A 23,764-nucleotide genomic window follows, 5' to 3' on the forward strand; every position below is an offset into this window, starting at 1 on the left:
TGCAACAAGGAATGAGTTGCCATGCGTGGCCCTGTAGTAGTACGGGAAGGGAATCCACCGGGTAACTTTGATGACGGCTCCCCTTCATTTTCGCCACTCTTCCCCCTCAGAGCGAAAACTCCATTCGGGGTGAAGATTGCCATGTGTCGTATCAAGAAATACGTCCCCTGATATTATGCGATATCCTTAAGAATTTTCTTGAGGATACTCGCGCCAGGAATTAGAATTCTGGAGACCTATGGTCAATTCTCTGGGAGTATCACTGTAGCCAAATATCCGTTAGAAAGCTGCCTAAAGGAACCTTCCATCAGGACAACATGGCTGAGCCCAAAAATATATCATATAAAATGTCCAGATTTTACCAAAAGAAATCTGGTCTTGTTAGTTATAGGTTCTTAATCATTTTTGGCACTAGTCTAACCCATAATGCTTAACCTAACACATTTATCTAAAGCAGTAGTTGGCTACTAAATTTTGTGCACAAACCTAATCCATAATGTTTAACCTATGCTCCACTTTAAACATACCACATTTTCCTTATTAGACATTTCCTCCCTAAGTGACTCTTATCTATGCCTTTTATACACTATTTTAATTAATTCTATGGGTCCACTTTTTTTAAGATCTCGTCTGGCTCTGGTAGTAAGGATTACCTCAAAAAATTTGTTTGGATTATTATTATAGACAGAATAAAATAAGGGAGAGATTCCTTAGAGTTAACCTTTCATTGTTGGGGGATCTCTAGCAATGAAAGAAAAGTAAAAGATGAGGTTAGTGCAATTAGCGTTTGTTTAACATATTTTTGTGGTAAATCTTTAGGTATGTACTACTATTGGTTAGTTCAAATGCCAAATACCTTTTTTTAAACTCATTAAAAGGTTTAATGCTGTGATAAGTATTAAGCCTACCTGACACTTGCGCGCATTTTTGCCACGCACTGGGGTTTTTCCCGCACTGTTCACGCCCAGTTCACTCCAGTTCGAGCATCGTTCACGACAAGTTCACGCGACGTTCACGCCATGGCACGAATTGGCACGCCTAGTTCACGAGAAGTTCACGACACGTTCACTCATCTTTCCGCATCGTTCACGCATCGTTCATGCCAGTTCACGAATTGGCCACTCCATATAAAAACGGGGCTTCTCCAACCCGAGGACATTCTTGGATTGGCTTCGGAAGAGACAACGATGCTTTCTGTCAGAGACACCATTGCATTGAGGAGAAGAAACGTATCTTTTTCGTTTGTATTTTTTGTTGCCCTTTATTTTTGTTTCAATAAGAAAGCATTTGATTTACATATAAATAGCAGACATAAAATATGTACAAGTATTAAGAAAACATTTTATTTTAACATTAAAAGCAGCAAACATGAAAAGTTTTTAGGCTGTTGATTTTAACGTAATAGAGAAAAAAGTGTGTTGAAATAAGAAATCATTTTATTTTTACATTAAAACAACAAACAGAAAAAATATGTTTTGCTCTTCATTTTAAGGTAATAAAGAAGAATAAGTATGTTGATGAAATAAAACATCATTTTATTTTTACATTCAAACAACAAACTTAAAAATTTCTTGGGTTTATTTTTCAGTTCATTTTTATTTAAAACAAAAGTTTTGGCTCTTGATTGGTAATAGAGGAAAATAAGTGTGTGCATGAAATAAGACATCATTTTATTTTTACATTCAAACAGCAAATATAAACAATTATTAGGTTTATATTTTTCTTTCCTTTTCATTAATTTTTTCGTTTCCTTTTTGTCTCTTCATTATAAAGTTATAGAAATAGTTTGAAATAAGATATAATTTTTTTTTCACATTAAAACAGCAAATATAAAAATTTATTAGGTTTATTTTTCTTTTCTTTTCATTAATTTTTTCGTTTCCTTTTTGTTTCTCTCAATTATAAAATTATAGAAATAGTTTGAAATAAGATATCATTTTTTTTCACATTAAAACAGCAAATATAAAAATTTATTAGGTTTATTTTTCTTTCTTTTTCATTAATTTTTTCGTTTCCTTTTTGTTTCTCTTCAGTATAAAGTTCACGCCACTTCCCGCATCGTTCACTCCAGTTCACGCCAGTTCCCGCACTGTTCACTCCAGTTCGCACATTGTTCACGACTATTTTGTGCGTGCCAATGCGTGCCACAAACTTTAAACATTTCAAAGTTCTGGGCACGCATGCCACGCATCGTTCCCGCACTGTTCACGACATTTTCACGACTCGTTCACGCGAGTTCGTGCATCAATGCGTGCCAGTGTGTGCCACGAATGCGTGCAAGTGTCAGGTACCCTTTACTTTACATTTTTATGAATATGATAAAGCACTGCATTTGTTAAACCAGTGCAAAAATAAAATTCAGGCTTGTAAATGTACAGTAGCAGCAAATCAGCATTTGGCGTACAGACTCGTCAGGGCTATTGCCTTCTGTACGGTTCAGGATAAAATGAATGAGTATTTTTCTTAGGGTCTGCAAATTCCTCATCATATTACAATATAGTAAACTGAGTAGCGAGTTACCAGAACAGTTAATGTATTATACCGTACCTTGTGTAATTTCATAGCCTTAGCCTATATTGTAAGCATATACTGTATTGGTACATTCATGTATGTTAACTTTTATTAATCTGTTTTTACTAGTAGGGTTAATTATTTGAATTAAAGATTTACAAAATCAGTTCAAAAACACTCTAGGCTACAGTAGCGCATACAATTGTGTGAGAGAAAGGAAAAACATTATACAGTATAGAACTTTTTTTTTTCAGGATAAACACCAGCCTGAAGAATTTGGGGATTTCAGCATTCATGGAAGGAGTTGATAGGAGTGAAAATAACCTAGTGGAACAAGTAATTTTTTGCAACGCCTGGAGATAACCGTTTCCAAAAGAAAGGTAGGAATCAAAGCAAAATAAATGGTTCGTGCGCTTGGTAGGACATTATGAATTTTAGTCTCTCATTTCTTGATTGTATCATTTGAAGTGGTTGCCATCTTCATAATGGTACTATGTGTATGGGTGTTTTATATTTATAGCTGTCTAACACACAAGTCTTATGTCTGTATCTACATACAGTACATACTTTATATATACCTTTTTTTATTATAATTTTTGTATGGAATAAAGTTCTCTTGTTCCGGCGCAACATACAAGCCTTCTGTTCTTTACTATGGAGTATTAATTTCGGTTAAGCTGAAACCAGCCAATAAGTTTTTAGTCAGGGTGTAACTACCCAGTGCTAGTTAATGGGCTAGGTTAGCTCCCCTGCTCATACCAGCACTAGCCACTAACCGTCACTTTTTCATTCGGCCCGGTAGAGTAAAAACGCAGTCTTTTCTCTTCCACCAAACCTTTTTAACCCGTTAGGATTGAAAGCAGCTGGCCTAAAGCTTAATAAAAAAGTCCCGTTTCTTTCAGAGCTGCCTTCCTTGGGGGTCATAGATTCTCAGTGCAAGGCAAGGTATCAAGAGGTCTGTGGCCTCGACTCTTGCTTTCCCCGTCGTTCGCTCTGCTTCGGCAGGCGGGTGAGAGCAGTTGCTTACAAGAACTCCTCTGAGTGACTTGTCGGGTAACCCCTTCCGGGTGAACCCAGAAATGACCTTCGGCTATGTTTCACAGGCAACATTCCATGTCGACCTTCAACTTGAGATTAGCTCGTAGATGGGGAGCAGAGAATACTGCCCAAAAGTTTTCCTCCAAGCGTTGGATAATTTTCCCTTTCGAAAGAGAGTTAACCTCCGCCAGGTGTTGAGCAACTTTCCCTTTTGAGGAAGATTCCCTCCACCAGCCACTGTCCAGCAATCTCCTCGCTTGCTGGGAGAATTGCAGACAGCAGCAGCAGAGGTTGGTCACCTTTCCCGTCTGAGGGAGAGACTGCCATCATCTGTGTGTTTTCTCCCTTCGAGGGATTCCTCTGGCAGGAAGTGGATTCGTCCATGCCCCCCCCCCCCCCCCCCCCCTTTGCTCTTCGTAGCTTCTTGACAAATGAGTTATGTGATTGCTTACAGTCCCTACTCATCACCGCCTTACCATCAGGGTATGACTGTGATGACTGCCGGCTGCCGCCTCTCCCATCAATGAGTCTCGTAGCCTTAACTCTTCCAGGGTATTGCCACATCGTGCCTTCGTGCACAAGTCCTTCAGGACCTGTGCCTCATGGTTTCAACCTCTGACGAGGGAGAAACGGCTGGTAATTCCTTCAGAGGGGATGACATGAGGCTACTCGCCACCTCCTTTTTGGGGGTTAGGATGAGCAAGAGTACTTACCAAGGACCTTAGTTTCGCAGAGTAGTCATGGGCACTCACCCATTGAGCTCTAGCGAGGTGGGTGGGGGAGCTCTTCTGCCTTACGAAGGTCTGCGAGCAACCTAGTATAACATGGTGGGTTTGCAAGACTTTACTCTCCAGCGCTAGCGTGCCCTACTCTGGTAGCGCACAGAGCTTCTGTTTGCTGTTTTCTCTAGTGCTCTCTACTTATGTAGTGTACAGAGCTTCAGCTTACTGATACCGCAAGTGAGAGTTACTTCAATATCAAGTAGCGCACTCTTACTGGCTATAGCCGTAAAGGTAAGATTCAATGCTCTCCTCACCAGCGTTCGGTACCATCAGATGGCGTTAACTGATTCTCGTTGGTGTTCGTGAGCAATTGCCAGTGTTTGCTAGTGTCAGATAGTGTTTTCTAGTGTCAAATAGCATTCGTTGATTCTTGCTAATGAACAAGCGTTCTCTGGCAAGCCTATACGAACCTGCCTAGTGTTTGTGTTCTTTGCGTTCAGGCCCGACAAACCCTTAGATGTGAGAGTATGTTTCTTCGAGGGAAACTCGTCCCCGAGAAGTTTTACACAACTACAGGCGTTTGTTAAAATTCCATAAAAGGCTTAAACTAACTCCTGTGGCACATGCGCTCTTGCCAAGACAAAACCTCAAGGTTATTGCCGCAAATACGGTTTACTACCGATTGATTGAGTCCGCTGCATGTAGTCATTATGTCCAACAAGTTCTCGTTAGATGCCGAGTCTCGTGAAACATAATCCTATGGGGTTATTTTCTTCGGCTGTTTCCCTACGGAATAGGTAGTCCTTCGGAGAGCTTGCACAACAAGATGGTGAGACATAGCCTTTCAAGGTTATTTTCTCAAGCCTTTAGTCACAAGAGAACAATATTACCTTCTGCTTATGTTTACAAACGATACTAAGCCCCGCCCACAAGGCAGCCAGACAATCGTCTGCTTCTCGTTAAATTTTCAAACGAGGTGGGCAGGCAAACCGACAGAGGTATGATTGCTACACTTACTGTTTGATGATGATGATTTTTTTTTTTTTTTTTTTTTTGGCCGCATGTGCTCACATCTTAAAAATGCTACAGCTTGTGGATGATCAAATTCCTTGGGCAATAATGTTGGGACTTGCTGCTCATACATTATTCCTGTAAACAGGCTCAGACTCTCTTCAAACCTTTACCTGGAGGCAAAGAAGTTACACATGCATGACTGCGTATTGGCATGCGCAAGCGACAAGGACTATTGATGACTGTTGATGGCTATACAGTATTCCTTATGGGAAATCAGGTTATGCATTAGCCCTCTACTTTCCTGTAACAAGACATAGATGGTCTACCCCTATGTAGACTCTGCCTTCTTCCCAGACAGTTCTTTCCTAATTTTCCGATCGGAGGTCATAGTTGTTAGAAAATACTTGGACCGAAAACTTCACATAAGCGAATCTGTTTCCGGGAAGAGAACATTTGAAACTTACTCCAGTTTTGCCGATCAGAAACAAAGATATACAACGTTTTCAACGTTCATAGGAAGGAAGTGGTCTCAATTGTTAACATTGATCAACGTTCTCTTACCGAGTTCTGGATGAAACTAATAATTCGGGGTATGCCCGTATATTCGTCCACCTGTACGCTCTGTGTAATGGTTCATAGATGGACTTATCCATCCATTACCTATCCAACAATAGATTGAAGATGTTTCAATCTTACATTTTAGAAATAGTTGTGTGCGATCGGTCGTTACCGACCAGTCTCTTGCCCGACAGCAATTGCTAAGGAGATTTGCTGTAATAACATCTTTCTCTAGGGAGTACTGGCTACCCTGGTTTACCAATCTGTAAGCATCTCCCACTGGATTGCAGGCAATTGGAGGACTGGATTCTCCCCCCTTTCAAGCAGTTGCGTACAACTGGTTGCATGTCTTGACATGAACTCGAGACGTTACTTGCTACGCAATCTCTCGGCCCCTCGTGAGTAACTGAGGAGAATTGACTTTTCTCTTGAGAGTCAAGGTCTCTTGTTCCATTCAATGGAACTTGCTAAACCTTAGGGGGGAAAACACAGTCACAATACCTGTTAACCCTTTTACCCCCAGGCTCTTTGGAAATTTCCAACCCTTAACCCCCAAGTGGTTATTTTTTCCCCAGCACATTTTGCAGCATATTTTCTTTAAATTGCTCTAACAGCCTCAATTTTTGTCATAGAGAGGTCAGGTTGGTCTCATTCTCTTGGAAAATGCCTGAATTTTCTTAAAAAATTATCAAAAATATGAAAAAATAAATTTTTATAGCATTTTTTTGCATGGACGTACCGGTACGTCCATGGGGGTAAAGGGATGGCTTTTGTGAAACGTACCAGTACGTCCTTTGGGGGTAAAAGGGTTAATTGTTGCATATCCTACTGGGTAATTGGTTGACTAGGTTGTCCTGGGCCCTACCCATTTTCCAATGATCGGAGGGTAAAAATTTTTCTCGGGTAAGTTGCTGGTGTAATCCGTCTTTGCAGCCTTCATAGCCTTTTACAAGCGAATACCCTCTCCTGTAGGAGTGCATAATGAAACCCATCAGGCTGCTGCGTGAGACAGGTCGTATGAAAATACTCCGATCCATCTAACTTGGCTGTGAACACAGACCTGAGTTTCGCAAGGAAATCTTGCGCAGTGTTGCTCACCCATTCACCGAGAGCTAGTAAAGTGGGTAGGCAAGTTGCTTTGCCTGACAGAGGGCTGCATGCGATGTAGGTCGCCCGTTATTTTAATGGTAGAGGTGAATTCTTCACAAGGACTGAAACTTTGTCGGTCTCTGCACTCAAAGCAGGATACATCCTCCTCTGACCCTACATCAGGTAATGTCAGATTCCTTTGCGAGGAAGCAGCATGTGATCTGGAATATAGTGGACAAGTATTGAGCAAGCCAGCGCACCTTACCAGCCTTCGCCTTGCCAACGTTCTCCTATGCGAAGAGGAACGGCAGGCTCTTTTGCAAGGGAAGGTAGCTTCATAACAGACAGACCATCTTCAGACTTTTCCACTTTTGGTCATGGTCATACTAGGCGAGGTCTTTCTGTCAGGGGATCGAGTACCGTCCAAGGATTGGGTAAAGAGACCGAGAGAGATACCCCAAAGCTTCTCTCGAGAGGCAAATTGCCATCACACTAGTGGCAAAGTTGCTGGGGCACTAACATCTCTCAAGAAGTTAGTGCCCCATGGCAGAAGCTAGACCGGAGTTGGTGGGTGTTATACACCAACCTCCTCAGAGGAGTAGATCTCTCCTCCCCTGGATTTGTGGCTCTTCACAGATGCATCAAAAGAAGGGTGGGGGGCCTCATCTGTTACACCTTACGACTAAACCTCCTGGAAATGTAGGCAGCCTACCTGGCTCTCGAGCATTTCCATCGGCTCCTTTCAGGACATTACTTAGTGCTAATGAGCGACAGCACTACAGTAGTGTTTCACATAAACAAGTAGCCTTCTTTTCACATACCTATGCCGACTAGCTATGAAAATCCTCAGACAGACAGAAGAAAATTTGGTAGCCTTAACATCCTGCTTCATCTTGGGCACTTGGGCAAGGAGAATGTACTGGCATACAATCTGCGCAGGAGGATTCAAGTAGTTGGCTCCAAATGGTCCTTGAATCAACAGATAGCTAAGAAAGTTGTGACTTTGTGGGGTTTGCTGACAGCTGGAGATGATCAAGAAGTATGAGGCTGGCATACGGTTGAGTGTGATCGCTAAGGAACATGGCCGAAATCCGTCAATGATAGGCACTATCCTTAAGCAGAAGGAAGCCGTCAAAGCAGCAACACTTTCTAAGAACATGACTGTTTTCCCAGCAAGAGGAGCTTCGTCCATTATGAGATGGAGAGACTAACTTCTCCTTTGGATTAAGGACAAGGAAATCACTGGAGACCCGATCAATGAGGTGACAATCTGCCACAGGGCCAGCGACTTTTTCGGTGATCTTGTGGGTGCTCAGGCCAAAGACGATGCAGGAGAAGGGACATCACAACAGGCACCCCCAGAGTTCAAGGCTTCTTTGGGGTGGTTTGAAAAATTTAGGATTTAAGAGACGGAGTGGCATTCGTTCGGTGGTGCAGCTGCCAGCTTGAACACGAAACCGGCCAAAGCCTTTGTTAAGACGTTAGACGGATTGGCTATCAAGGAAGGCTTCAGTCCCCAACAAGTCTTCAATAATTTGTATTTTTCCTAGCTATACAAACCCTGAGTTATTTAATCTATATTTCCCGCCTTGTCAGCCCCTCACCCTCAAGTTTTGACCACGGGTGGGATACTGGCATCAATACTATGTTCCTGAATCCCATGATTTTCTTAATTCTGGTCGTAGCCAAGCAGCAATGGAGTAAACCCATTTAAATTTACTCATGTTTTTACAGTATAGCAAGGAAAAATAAAATTATTTTCATATATTTTAAGTGTTTTTGTCAACTTTTGTCATTTTTTTATAGTTTTTTTTTTTCAATATATTTTCTACTCTGCTGGGTTAAAAGACTGAAGACTATGCTCCCATATCTTTATGATTTTATTTGCCTTACCAGTTGCTAACTTTTTGTTGTTTCATGTCTTGTCACTTCTCTCAAGAGGTTTTCTGCATTTTCTTAACATGCTTTGGCATCTATGACTTAAGGGATTTAGTAAAAGGCTTCCATAGTAGTAGTGAATATTCAATGGAAAACTTTGTTTGAAAATTCTTGTCACCTATTTGTAATATCAAAACACTGCCTTTTTAGACAAGAGTTGTGCTTTTACTAAATATGAAAAATATTTTGCAACATCAGATCATAAACTTTATAATGTTTGCCATGTCTTGGTGAAAATTTTTTATAGTTAATGTTTTTTACTTTTAATTTAAATTTTATTCTTTACAAAAAAATTTTTCACATCTTTTCACCAAAATTATTTGTCAAGGTGCTGCTGTTTATTTTGAAGGAGGATTTCTAGTATCTGTAGAATAAGTTTTAATTAATGGTATAATTTTTTTATACACACATATACCAAGGCACTTCCCCCAATTTTGGGGGGTAGCCGACATCAAACAAATGAAACAAAAAAGGGGACGTCTCCTCTCTATGTTCCTCCCAGCCTGACAAGGGACTCAACCGAGTTCGGCTGGTACTGCTAGGGTGGCACAGCCCACCCTCCCACATTATCCACCACAGATGAAGCTTCATAATACTGAATCCCCTATTGCTGCTACCTTCGCAGTCATCCAAGGCACCGGAGGAAGCAGCAGGACCTACCGGAACTGCGCCACAATCGCTTGCCATTCATTCCTATTTCTAGCACGCTCTCTTGCCTCTCTCACATCTATCCTCCTATCACCCAGAGCTTCCTTCACTCCATCCATCCACCCAAACCTTGGCCTTCCTCTTGTACTTCTCCCATTAACTCTTGCATTCATCACCTTCTTTAGCAGACAGCTGAAAACATTGGAGCAAATGTTTAGATTTCTTGAAACATGCTTGATTACCAAACTATTACAGTGATACCTCTACATACGATCTTAATTCGTTCCAGAAACTGCTTCGTATGTTAAAACGATCGTATGTTGGAGCAAATATTCCCATAAGAATACATGGTAATTTATTTAATTCGTTCCTCAGCCTAAAAACCCATAATAAATTCTTAATAAATGGCTACACATAATTACACATAACATTAATACAATATAATAAATACATACAAATATAAAAAAAGAATAATAATAATGAAATAATAAATAAAAAAGGGGTTTTAATGTAACACTACCTTAGCGACAGGCCAGCACAGGTGTAGGGACTGCTAGGCAGGAGGAGACGGAAGATCAGTGAGGAGGTAGGGACGGTGACTTTGTACGATAACGTGTACGATAACTTACACTACTACATGAACTTTAACTTAACTTAGCTTATTTTTTTTTTTCCATTTTTATAATTTATTTTTTTTTTACATTTTTTCTTTTCTTATTTTTTATTTTCATCACTTTCACTCGATTCGGTCTTCCTTTTCTTTGCTTCACTTTTTCTTTTCATCAAGATCACTAGACCGTTTTAAAGATATTTTAAAGAAACTATCGAGTGAAAGTTGCATGGTACGGCTTTTGAGGATTTTTCTAAAATGTGTTAAGCAAACATGATCGAACTGAAGTTTCTGTGGGTGATGCTTGTCGATGAAATCAACCACGTGTTGATGATATGCCAACATCTGTTTTATTTCCACCGTACCTAAGATTTGGCTTAACCCCTCGATCTCCTCCGACTCACTGAACTGCGCTTGGAACTCATCATGCTGCATGGCTTGCAGCTCCTTGAGTTCCTCGGTGGTGAGCTCTTCATGATGCTCATCGACGAGTTCGGTGATGTTATCTTCATCCACCTCCAGACCCATGGACTTGCCAATAGATACAATCTCTTCGACGTCTCCCTCGGCAGCAAGCACAGGTTCATTCTCGGGGCCAAAACCTTCGAAATCTCTGGGAGCAACAGCATCAGGTCATAGCTTCTTCCAAGCGGAATTCAGGGTCCGACGAGTTACTCTCTCCCAAGCCTGACCTGTGATTTTTAAGCAGTGCACAATATTAAAGTGGCTCCTCCAAAATTCACGCAAAGTTAAGTTGGTGCTTTGCGTGACATTAAAGCACTGCTTAAATAAGTGCTTGGTGTACAGCTTCTTAAAATTAGAGATGACTTGCTGGTCCATGGGCTGGAGGATAGGGGTGGTATTCGGTGGAAGATACAACACTTTGATGAATTTGTATTTGTTAATGATATCATCTTCGACTCGGGGGGGGGGGGGGGGGGGGGGGGGTGAGCGGGTGCATTGTCCAAACAAAGCAAGCACTTCAAAGGCAAATTCCTCTCCTGAAGATACTTCTTGACAGCAGGGCCGAAAACTACGTTTACCCATTCCACAAAGGTATGCCTAGTAACCCAAGCCTTAGAATTAGAATGCCATAGAACATATAGCAGGTCTTTATTAATTCCATGTGCTTTAAATGCCCTAGGGTTTTCGGAATGGTAAACTAATAACGGCTTTATTTTGCAGTCCCCGCTGGCGTTGGCACTAAGCGCACCAGTCAACCGATCCTTCATTAGCTTATGTCCAGGCATTTTCTTCTCTTTGGCGGTAATGTACGTTCGACTAGGCATCTTTTTCCAAAACAGACCGGTTTCATCACAGTTGAACACCTGCTGCTCTACGTAACCTTCCTCCGCCACGATGCTTTCAAACTTTTTAACAAAGTCTTTAGCAGCCTTGGTGTCCGAACTCGAAGCTTCTCCATGACGAACAACTGAATGAATCCCGGTCCGTTTTCTAAATTTCTCGAACCAACCTCGAGACGCCTTGAATTTCTTCGTCATAGGATCGGCTGAACTCTCCCCCGCGTCATCCCGAGAGCCCGCCGCCTTCAAGTCACTGTAGATAGCGCTGGCCTTCTCACAAATTATCGTTTCCGTGATCGTATCGCCAACAATCTCCTTGTCTTTGATCCATATCAACAAAAGTCGTTCCATCTCTTCAAGGGTAGGGCTACGACGTTTGGAAATAATCGTGATGCCCTTCGAAGGTTTCACTGCTTTAATGGCAGCCTTCTGTTTTATGATCGTCGAGATCGTAGATATATTCCGGCCATATTGTTTAGCCAGATCGCTAACACGTACACCTCGCTCATGCTTTTCTATTATTTCTTGCTTTAATTCTAATGAAAGCATAGACTTCTTCCTTTTCTCACCACTACTACTACTTCCTGAACCGAAACTAAGCTTTTTAGGCCCCAAGATTACGGAACACAGAAAACAACATGTGAAAAAGGAAGATAAAAAACAGTTAATAACTGAGCGAATAGAGGACAAACACACGATGCGCCCAAGATGAGAGGACTGATCAAGGTGACGCTCCATTGGCGTCCCTCCGATGTGCTGCCGTCTAGCGGCGTCAACAACAAACCACGCTGGACGCTTTCGAGAAAATTCCTCGCGTACGCGTAATATTTATTTCGTATGTTGGAGCAACACTTCGGGTGTCGAGACAAATTTGGTCAAATTTTACTTTGGATGTTGGAAAATTCGTATATTAGGACATTCGTATGTAGAGGTTCCACTGTATGTCATTAATATAAGTGTGATATGGTTTTTAATTAAACTTTCCATGCACTAGAAAAAAAAATTGGGGCTGAAAAACACCTGAATAAGTCTTTAGGTATCATAATTTTGCACCTTATAATTTCTTGCATATTGTCTGCAACTTTACAGTACCTTTCGAACATGACCGACTTCTTGAAAAGATCACTTTCTTTAGCTTTATTTCCGAGGTATGCTCTTTACTGGGTTTTAACAACTATTTTCCAAGTGGTAGGTAATCAATACTATATGTAAATGGCAAATTTAATGTAAATCTATACAAAAATCAACAGTTGAAGAATAAGAAAAAGCTACAATTTGTAACGGCTGGAAAACAAAGATAACAAAAGAAAATTTACTTTTCAAAAAAATTATTAGAAAAAAAGACAATTTAAATTCCATATCAAGACTGCCAAGTAACATTCTTAAGGATATGTGTTAACAAAGAACTTATAGGCATGATACAATATAATTTGAAATTTCGGATTAATAAATTTGTACACAGATTTCTTGGAAAATAACATACATTCTGAGTACAGCTTGTTAATTATGAACAATGGGATTACTCACATTTACTGATCAAAACAATCTATCACCTGTTCATTATAATTCCAACAGTGTATTTTCTATCAGTTCCAGATGGGAGACAGACCCCCAAGGGTCATTTATTTGTTGAATATATCTGTCACAAAGCTGCCATGGTGCAAGAGAGCAGGGAGAGGATTGATGATGGTATTTAACCCTTTTACCCCCGGGGTATTTGGAAATTTCCAACCCTTAAGCCCAAGGGGGTTATTTTTTTCCCAGCACATTTTGCAGTATATTTTTTTTAAATTGCTCTAACAGCCTTAATTTTTGTCATAGAGAGGTTAGGTTGGTCTCATTCTCTTGGAAAATGCCTGAATTTTCTCAAAAAATTATCAAAAAATATGAAAAACAAATTTTTATAGCATTTTTTTGCAAGGACGTACCGGTACGTCCATGGGGGTAAAGGGATGGCTTTTGTGAAACGTACCAGTACGTCCTTTGGGGGTAAAAGGGTTAAAAGCTGAAAGTAATTGGGACTTTTTTTTACTTGTATACCAGTGCAGCCGAACTTGCAGTTAGGAAACACAGCTTGATGTTATAAGGCTATACAATTTATTAACAAATGGGTCAAGGCTTGTGGGGAACATACATTTTGAAGAACTATTTGGAAGCCCTACTGATAGTTTTAGTCATTAGCAACTAAATTTTGACTACTGTAACTTTTTTTTTTTTTGTAGAACTGTGTATGCCCCTTGCTCAATTTACTCTCAAGTTGGAAAAAATATGAATATTTCTCTATACTGTACTACATAATGCACGGTTTAATTAATACTTCACATTCTGGAATTATTGCATGTGCAAATATACTTTATAACTTATGCTCAATAAGTAATGAGAAAATGTTAGGAGAGGCATTAAACATGATTTGATCAAAATGCTACTTCATGGTAAAGTACACATACTTGGTATCTTCCTAAGTTTGAGGGCAGCAGTATATGTGGAGGAACCAATCTGGTCCAGTTTGCAAACACTTGACAAGATGCAGGGAAACATGGAGCAACATTACGCCATGAAATTTTGTGTTAAATTTGAGAAAACCAAACGATAAGTTTATGGAATGTTATAGGAGCCATATAGGATGAACTGCTGAGCAATGTGCTGTACGTTTCTATCTGTAGTTTTAAGAAATTTTCTGAAGGAAATGAACAGGTTGCAGATGAATCCAGACCTTGAATACTGAATAGTACACGTAAGGAGGAAAACATTGAGGAAGTGCAAAAGTTAGTGATGCAAGGCCATCGAATACTGAGGACAATATCCGAAGCTGTTTGTATTAGTATTGGGATAGTGGAGACAGTTCTGACCAAAGATCTGAAGCTCCACAAAGTCTTTGCCAAAGATCTTCTCTGACGACCAGAGGCAATATCATATGGAATTTCACACTGACATTCTCGATATGATAAGAGGCTGATTCAGGTATTCTGAATAAGGTAGTGATTCACGACAAGAGTTGTGTGTTCACCTACGACCTTCAAAGCAAATGTTAGATTGCCCTGTGGAAGCACGTGGACTCCCCCAGGGCCAAGAAGGCAAAGATGAGCAGGTTGCAAGAGAAGGCCATAGCCATTCCTTTCTTTGATTCCCAGGGGCTCATTCATGTTTAATGGGTTCCTCAGAGTCAAACCGTCAATGAGGAGTATTACCTTGAAGTTATGAAAAGGTTCAGGAAGAAGATGTGGAAGAAGCTGCCACAGCAGTGGATCAGTGGTGGTTTCACAAGGACAATACCCCATGCCACAAGTCAACACTTGTGACCACCGGGATGGCCAACAGGGGATTGAAAGTGTTACAACACACATCTTACAGCCCTTTCCTAGCCCCTTGTGACTTCTTCATGTTCCCAGACATGAAAGACAGCCTTAGGGATTCAGATTCTAGTCCACACAGGAATGAAGCATTGGAAAACTACTTGAAGGGCTTGCTGAAGAAGGACTTTGAAGATGTCTGCCAGGATTGGAAGAGATGCATGCAGAAGTGTATTGATGCTGGAGGCCATTATTTTGGAGACAAAGTTTTGTAAGCTTATAAAAATAAAGTCCCTCCTGACATTTTCTCATTACTTATTGAAAAAAACAAGTAACATCTTCAGTTAATGAAGTACAGTTATTCTATGACCCCACTGGAACAGCATTAAACTTTATGCTGATTGACTGAACAAGTGGTAGATTGCATTTATAAATGTGACCAAATACAAATATACACATTTCTTTGACTCGATACATATTGGGGGTAATGGCTTTATTATAATACATTTATAATGTATTTAAGAGTTGGTTCTCTGAAATATACATTGATATACATGTGAAGTAAAAATATACATAAATATGAACATTGTATAAAGGTTTTTTATTATGTAGTACACTAATATGAGCAGACCTGTAAATCTACCAGGTCAATTATTCATGGGCTGTCAGTAAGTAATTATACCTTATGAGATTAAGGAAAAACCATTATGACTAGTTAGAAAACCTTAAATTGTCAGTAAGTTTTAAAATATATTAAAACTAATTTTTTTTTTATATGAAAGAACAAACTGCATATTTACAAGTCTAAGACAATGAATGAATAGTTTATGCGATTTATTTGTGTCTGTAGTATTGAGTTCATTTTATCATTTTGTAATATAACTATATACTGAGCTTACAATGTTTGTGTGAGGCAACCAACTATTTATTCATGCTTTTTGCTGTAATTCAATACTGTAATATTACTTTAAACTAGTTTAATCTTAACGTGGATGTTTGTTTCCTCATTTATTAAAATCATTATTCATTGTATGTCACAAACCATTTTGGCAAATACAACTACTTCAAGTTTCAGTAAATTTCATATACTGTAGCTTTGAAAGTACAGTACTGTATTTCATCACTACTGTAAGATCACGGAAAAGGATCAAGTAATAACTTTGATACCAGGTTAAGGACATTTAAAGTTGATTATATTTCATACATTTAATAAGCATATGTTGAATTGTCCAGCATGACACAAACAAGGTTCATTTTGTCAATGGGTTGAACTATGATATTTTATTAAGTGAATTTGAAGTTTGGTATGGTTTTGTTACGAAGACCTGTAATCTTGATGAGGACCTAACTTTGGGGACACCAGAAATACCAGCTTGTGCTCTGATAGATGTATCAAATACTGTGGTCATTTGTATATACAGTTTACCTATAAAATAGCTGATCAACAAACAAAGTAAGAATGAATGTGTTCATATGCTGTTAGTATATATCTTGGTCCTGTTATCTGCTTTAATTTGTGGCCATTTGCTTCCTACATTTACATTGCTAGCCATACTCCATTTTAATATACAGTGTACTGTAGTAATAAAGAATATAGTACTGTACATGTATTATAAAATTTGTGTAGAACGCTAAATCTACAGTAAACTATGGTCCTAATTATAAGTATGATTTGTACAAAATAGTATGTGTTAATAGTGAAAATATTAGCAACCTTTGAATAACTGAACTCATACGAAATACAAAGTAGTTCAGTTGTTTGCAGTCATAGTGAGTTAAACTAAAGATATTATGAGGGGTATTACAGCTGCATCTCAGTGGGTTATTATTGGATTTTTTGTAGCAATAATTAAATTATTCAACAAGGCTTATACATAACTATGTAGTCCTATCCTGTAAGTATTTAAATTTCTAATATTAGGCAAAATAGTCTTATTATATGAGCAAAATTACTTTAATAAACAATGTAACAGCACTCCAACTATTTGCTAATATCAGACATACTTTGTTCTGACAACCACCAGAAAATTGGCGATCAGGAATAAAGTAAACAGCCTAGGACAAAACCTAATGCTTCATCAGCAGTCACCTCAGAAGACATAATTATCATCAGGGTACAATTGTTGCTTAAAAACTGTACATGTTACCTTTTATGATGTACTATGTCTGATGAACTCTCTTCGTTTCCTTATAAAGCACTTAACAAATAACAAGCACCGGATGCAAGTGCAGAATCCCCCCACTTGTGTCTGTATATGCATATATTTACATACAAGTTTACACAATATATATATAAATATGGGTAACAGTACTACTGATTTTTACAAAAGATATATATATAATTAAACACAACAGAGAAAATACATATTTCTCTTCATGGCAACAAAAATTAATATGATTAATCCCTCGCAAAAGAAGGGACATTTTAACATACGCCCAATTCATCCACACTCCTTGACTTTCCATTATGGCAATCCTGAAAAAAAAAAGTGAGCATGAATTACAAATATTTGCTGTATTAAATATGATATAAAGTATTGAAATTGACAAGGTAAATGAGAAAAAATTTCAGGGGATTCACAATGTGGCCCTTTTTTTTTACAGTAACTAAAATCTTATTTCCATACCTCTGAAAAGAACAAGCAATTAATTTGAAGTGTTATCAACAGTACATTATCTCTAAATAATACAGTACAAAGAATTACCCCCGAATTACCCCCTTTATGTACCCACTCTCCTACAAATTGGCCTCCAAAACCCTCCCTATCCTAAGGAAAGGAGGTAAAGAACTTCAGATTTGAACTGACTCGAACACCGAAGTTGAGTATTACCTCAAAATGACATTGCACACCAGCTGATTATAAATGGAAGATCAAAGAACAAAGTATGTCACCAAAGGAAGAGACCGCAAACAGAGATGAAGGCAGTAATATCAAATGGAAGCGACACCTTGGATGAAATGCAGAGAGAAGTTGCATTGCTCAAGTCAGACAAGGCTGTATGAATAGATGGGATTTGGAGAGAGATCCTGAAAAATCTGGGCTTAGAACAACAGTGGGTGTTGTCTCTCTCTAATTCATGTATAAGAACATAGAAAACACCCAGAAAAGGGGGAAAAGAACCTAAAGTAGCTGCCCTCCTGAAACCAAACAAAGACCAACACACACAAAGAGCTCATATCATTATTATGTACTCTATAAACTCTATGAGAGATTATTATCAAACAGAATTTCAAACACTGTAGACAACCTTCTCACCCAAGACCCAGCTAGGTTCAGACCAGGAGACTCTCACTGTGGCCTGGTCCTCAACCTAACCCATCATCTTGAAGCTGGATTTGAACAGCTACAAATCACTGGACGAGTGTTTGTAGATCTAATAGCTTCACACAACATTGTGAATCAGAGAGGCCTACTTCTAAAGGTATCCAAAACATTGAAAAACAGATACAATATAGTGAATATAATCAAAAGCCTCACAGAAAGCCACAAACTTTACATAGAGATGGATGGTAAAAGTATTTGGAGTTCTCTCTCTTGAACCATGTTCACTATCACTTAATTTATGCTTTCTCAACACCTGTTCACATTTTTTTTACGCTTATCAACTTTCACAAGGAATCTATTTTGAGGCGACTGCCTTTGGGTCTCTTTAAAATGGCATGAAAATGCTTCATTGCATTATCAGTAAATAGATTCGCTTCCAAGTCTCGTCGAAGCTTTATCCGAGTAAAGTTTTCTCTAAAATTTTACAGGATTTACTTTTCAACATTTTCCTAATTTCACTCGAAGCAAACGGTTTGCAACTCTCCCTCCTCCTCAGATGAAATCTCCTCCACAAACTCATGTTGCAGCTCCTAATGCAACTACCGCAGCTCCTCGGTCGTCAGCTATTCACGATGTTCCTTAAGTAGATCGTTCTTGACGATGTTCCTCAAGTAGATCGTTCTTGTCCAATTTTGTCTTTCCCAAGGATACAATTTCATCATCAACTACCACTTGGATGGACTTTAGTCTCTCAAAACTGCATTTAGCAAAGAATTCAGGCCACAGTTTCATCCACACAGATTTGTGGGTTCTGTTGAAGACTCCTTTCCCAGGTTTTGTGAATTATTTTCAGGAAGCTAACAATGTGGAAGTTTTCGGACGAGGTTGGTCCGTCCCATCACCTCGAAGCATTGCTTAGATGGGAGGAAGCATTGTCCATAAGTAACAAGATGGAGCGGGCAGCTCTTTTCCATAAATACTTTTTGACCTCAGGATCAAAAACATTGAACTATTCCACAAAGAAAATGAGAATCACCCAAGCCTTTTGTTTGACCTCTATATAACATTCTGTTGTTTCTTCTGCATCCTGTACATCTTAAAGCTTGTGGATTCTGAGTGATACACCAGGAGAGCAGCAGGTTAGATATTTCATGGGCTTGCGACTGGGAATGACCTTATCTTCTGTGATGAAGATCCTCCGGGCATATGAAATTGAAACCTTTGTGGAACATGTAAGACTGAATCCATGAACCTTTTAAATCTGAAACAAATGTCTGCTGCACTGACATTGGACCTCACAGTCAAAGAACATTAAGGATGCCAGTTCTTCTCTTGAGATTCTCAAACCAGCCCCAACTCACCTTGAATTTTACTTTTTCTGCAGATGTATCTGGCTCTTTCTAAAAACATCAGATTACAATACCTTTGCTTCTTCACAAACAATGTTTTTGGTAATCGTATGTCCTGCTAACTGGTTTTCATTGATGCAGATAACAAAAATCTTTTTGACGTTATCAAGGACAAGAGTCCATTGTTTCGTCAATGTTAGCATCCCTTTTACATCATCAACCGATTTAATCTCTTCTTTTTTCTTAGGAATTGTACAAATTCTGAATGCTATAAGAGTGTACATTTTAGCCAGGTCTGCCACAATTACTTAATTGGGAATGAGGATAGAGAATAGTCTTTCTTCCTTTCCAGGCTTTTCTTAAAAAGAGAGAACGCTGTACAGTACAGTCAATATGGGAGTTACTCAATACTTTCAAAACACAAAAACCTCAAGCAGCTAAGATGTGACTAAGACTTTGCAGAAGTTTTTCTGGAATATCTACATATCAGACCTCAACAAATTTACATCTCACAATTGTGGGACAGAATAAATCCAAAAACAGGCACTTGTTAACACCTATCCAGATATTACCTATATCTGGTTTACGTGAGTCAGGCCAAAAAAAATCCCCCTCCCCGTTAATTATTTACGCTTAAGCTTCTACACATCACCTTCCTTTTTCCTGGGAATTGTGTAATTCAGCATTATACTATTCAGTTAAAATTCATAAAAATAGATGATTTTAAAATAAAATCTATTATTTCAATACTTTAAATACTTATAGTTTCCCTCCCTTGCCCTAACTTAGTAAAGGTGACATGTCAGATCAAATTTCAAGACTTTATTAACCCTTTTACCCCCAAAGGACGTACTGGTACGTTTCACAAAAGCCATCCCGTTACCCCCATGGACGTACCGGTACGTCCTTGCAAAAAAAAATGCCATAAAAATTTGTTTTTCATATTTTTTGATAATTTTTTGAGAAAATTCAGGCATTTTCCAAGAGAATGAGACCAACCTGACCTCTCTATGACAAAAATTAAGGCTGTTAGAGCAATTTAAAAAAAATATACCGCAAAATGTGCTGGGAAAAAAATAACCCCTTGGGGGTTAAGGGTTGGAAATTTCCAAATACCCCGGGGGTAAAAGGGTTAACTTGAATCATGGCTTTGTTGATGGCTTTGACCAGAAAAACTATTGGCTCATCTCGCTTCTGGTACATAGTAAAGTGTGTGATGGTATAGCAGCCAAAGAATTAATATAACTATCCTTCAAAGGTAAGAATGGAAAGGATAGATCTTGGTTTAAAAACGCAGCTTGGCTTACTAAATGAAAATACCATACATTACACACATGATTATACCAAAGCAAAATTCAATGTATCTTAATCAGTTAAATTACTTTAGTAAGAGCATATGACCAAAGTGCTGGATCCACCACTTTAGTACGTAATAGGACTCTTTAATCAATCAGCTGTACCAGAGAACTTCCTGAACTCATAGATGCATGGCAATAAATTTATACTAACATATTAAAATGTACAGTTAAAACTCATAAGGAAATGTACATCAAGCCGCCTGTTGAGATACTACCGCTAGAGAGTTAGGGGTCCTTTGACTGGCCAGATAGCACTACTTAGGATCCTTCTCTCTGGTTACGGTTCTTTCACTTTGCCTACACAGCCACCGAATAGTCTGGCCTATTCTTTACAGATTCTCCTCTGTCCTCTTACACCTGACAACACTGAGATTACCAAACAATTTTTCTTCACCCAAGGGGTTAACTACGGCAATGAAATTGTTCAGTGGCTACTTTCCTCTTGGTAAGGGTAGAAGAGACTCTTTAGCTTTGGTAAGCAGCTCTTCTAGGAGGACACTCCAAAATCAAACCATTCTTCTCTAGTCTTGGGTAGTGCTATAGCCTCTGTACCATGGTCTTCCACTGTCTTGGGTTAGAGTTCTCTTGCTTGAGGGTACACTCGGGCACACTGTTCTATCTAGTTTCTCTTCCTCTTGTATTGTTGAAGTTTTTATTGTCTATATAGGAAATATTTATTTTAATGTTGTTACTATTTTTAAAATATTTTATTTTTCCTTGTTTCCTTTCCTCACTGGGCTATTTTCCCTATTGGGGCCCGGGGCTTATAGCATACTGCTTTTCCAACTAGGGTTGTAGATTTTAGCATTTAATAATAATAATAAAAATAATAATAATAATAATAATAAAGAGTTTAAAGTGCCTTTAAAAGTTTCCAGAAAAGGTTTCCCTTTACAAAACCAAATGGCTTAAAATATCTATGAAATAAGAGAAAAACTTAGCTGCCCTGTACAGTAATCCCTTGCCATATTGCAGTGCCCCTATCGCTACCTCAGTAGTACATTGCAGATTTATAAATATATACATACATACATACATATTCCAAGGCACTTCCCCCAATTTTGGGGGGTAGCCGACATCAACAAATGAAACAAAACAAAAAAGGGGACCTCTACTCTCTACGTTCCTCCAGCCTAACAAGGGACTCAACCAAGTTCATCTGGTACTGCTAGGGTGGCACAGCCCACCCTCCCACATTATCCACCACAGATGAGAAGCTTCATATTGCTGAATCCCCTACTGCTGCTACCGCCGCGGTCATCTAAGGCATCGGAGGCAGCAGCAGGGCCTACCGGAACTGCGTCACAATCGCTCGCCATTCATTCCTATTTCTAGCACGCTCTCTTGCCTCTCTCACATCTATCCTCCTATCACCCAGAGCTTTCTTCACTCCATCCATCCACCCAAACCTTGGCCTTCCTATTGTACTTCTCCCATCAACTCTTGCATTCATCACCTTCTTTAGCAGACAGCCATTTTTCATTCTCTCAACATGGCCAAACCACCTCAACACTTTCATATCCACTCTAGCTGCTAACTCATTTCTTACACCCGTTCTCACTCTCACCACTTCGTTCCTAACCCTATCTACTCGAGATACACCAGCCATACTCCTTAGACACTTCATCTCAAACACATTCAATTTCTGTCTCTCCATCACTTTCATTCCCCACAACTCCGATCCATACATCACAGTTGGTACAATCACTTTCTCATATAGAACTCTCTTTACATTCATGCCCAACCCTCTAATTTTTACTACTCCCTTAACTGCTCCCAACACTTTGCAACCTTCATTCACTCTCTGACGTACATCTGCTTCCACTCCACCATTTGCTGCAACAACAGACCCCAAGTACTTAAACTGATCCACTTCCTCAAGTAACTCTCATTCAACCTTGCACCACCTTCCCTTCTCGTACATCTCATAACCTTACTCTTACCCACATTAACTCTCAACTTCCTTCTCTCACACACACTTCCAAATTCTGTCACTAATCGGCCAAGCTTCTCTTCTGTGTCTGCAACCAGTACAGTATCATCCGCAAACAACAACTGATTTACCTCCCATTCATGGTCATTCTCGTCTACCAGTTTTAATCCTCGTCCAAGCACTCGAGCATTCACCTCTCTCACCACTCCATCAACATACAAGTTAAACAACCACGGTGACATCACACATCCCTGTATGTACTGTAAAAGAAATTGTATTTGGTAACAAAGCACCCCCCGCAAAAAATAGATTTCATCTTTATGCTAACAACTTTTTTTCACTTTGGAAGCTTAAATTTGTAAAGATAAGAAATAGGAAAAATTATAAAATAAAAACAAAATCCTCAGATTTCAGTTTCTATCTCGTGGTTTTTAGATATCGTGCGGGGGGCATGAAACGTAACAGCAACAATAGCCGAGGAATTACCGTAATTGTCAAAGGACTTTTGTCTATACTGTACCTGTTATATGAATACCAAATCCCATAAATTGACTATGACAGCATGAGAATGGATGGATGTATAGTGTTGAAAGATGCTAGGACCATTCAGGCGCAAGCAACATGAGGTGTAAAAGAACTTATGACTTTTTACCCAGGTATGTAAACAAATTTTACTGTATTTGTACCGATTATCACAGTTTCAAAAAACAATCTTATAAGCTTAGGATATAAATTTTGTGTTCGTCATTAATAGAACTTTTCCAACTATTAAACTAAACATTCAAATTTCTAATGTGAATATATAACAACCATAAAATTAAAATTTCCTTAGAGTGTATCCGTAAAACCAACCCACTGAATTGTAATTTAAGACTTATTTATGATGTAGTTTAAATTTTTTTGAAAATAAAATGTAAAATTCCAGTACAGTGTTTCCTTAAAATCATCACATTAAATTTTGATTTAAGACCTATTTAAGATATAGTTTAACCTTTTTAAAAAATATATCCTTTAAATTAATTTGATTTAAAACTATATGTTATGGTTTATCAAATGATCAAGAAAGTAGCTGTTTTTATGAGTTTAGGGAGGCTGAAAAACACATCAAATAATTGATATGATGAAAGATTTTAACA

General features: G+C 38.9%; 1 protein-coding gene and 1 long non-coding RNA gene across 4 annotated transcripts in view; one reads left to right on the plus strand and one right to left on the minus strand.

Moving 5' to 3' along the window:
• The first annotated feature begins 629 nt into the window (after window positions 1–629).
• LOC137655625 (uncharacterized) lies at window positions 630–23,762 on the plus strand. 2 transcript variants are annotated; one of them, XR_011046842.1, is made up of 3 exons: window positions 630–770; window positions 2,766–2,891; window positions 23,064–23,762. It is a non-coding gene; the product is annotated as an uncharacterized lncRNA (long non-coding RNA). The 2 variants fall into 2 exon arrangements; XR_011046841.1 differs by lacking the exon at window positions 630–770 and adding an exon at window positions 2,040–2,287.
• The window catches only part of LOC137655622 (serine-rich adhesin for platelets), a 140,769-nt gene continuing 130,605 nt past the window's right edge, over window positions 13,601–23,764 (minus strand). For both annotated transcript variants that reach the window (XM_068389537.1, XM_068389536.1), the window contains exon 14: window positions 13,601–17,198. In XM_068389537.1, coding sequence (XP_068245638.1) covers window positions 17,188–17,198 — 11 coding nt within the window. In that variant the 3' untranslated portion in view covers window positions 13,601–17,187. The remainder of the gene's footprint in view (window positions 17,199–23,764) is intronic.

This window comes from Palaemon carinicauda, chromosome 16 (genome assembly GCF_036898095.1).
Source record: "Palaemon carinicauda isolate YSFRI2023 chromosome 16, ASM3689809v2, whole genome shotgun sequence".
NCBI lineage: Eukaryota > Metazoa > Arthropoda > Malacostraca > Decapoda > Palaemonidae > Palaemon > Palaemon carinicauda.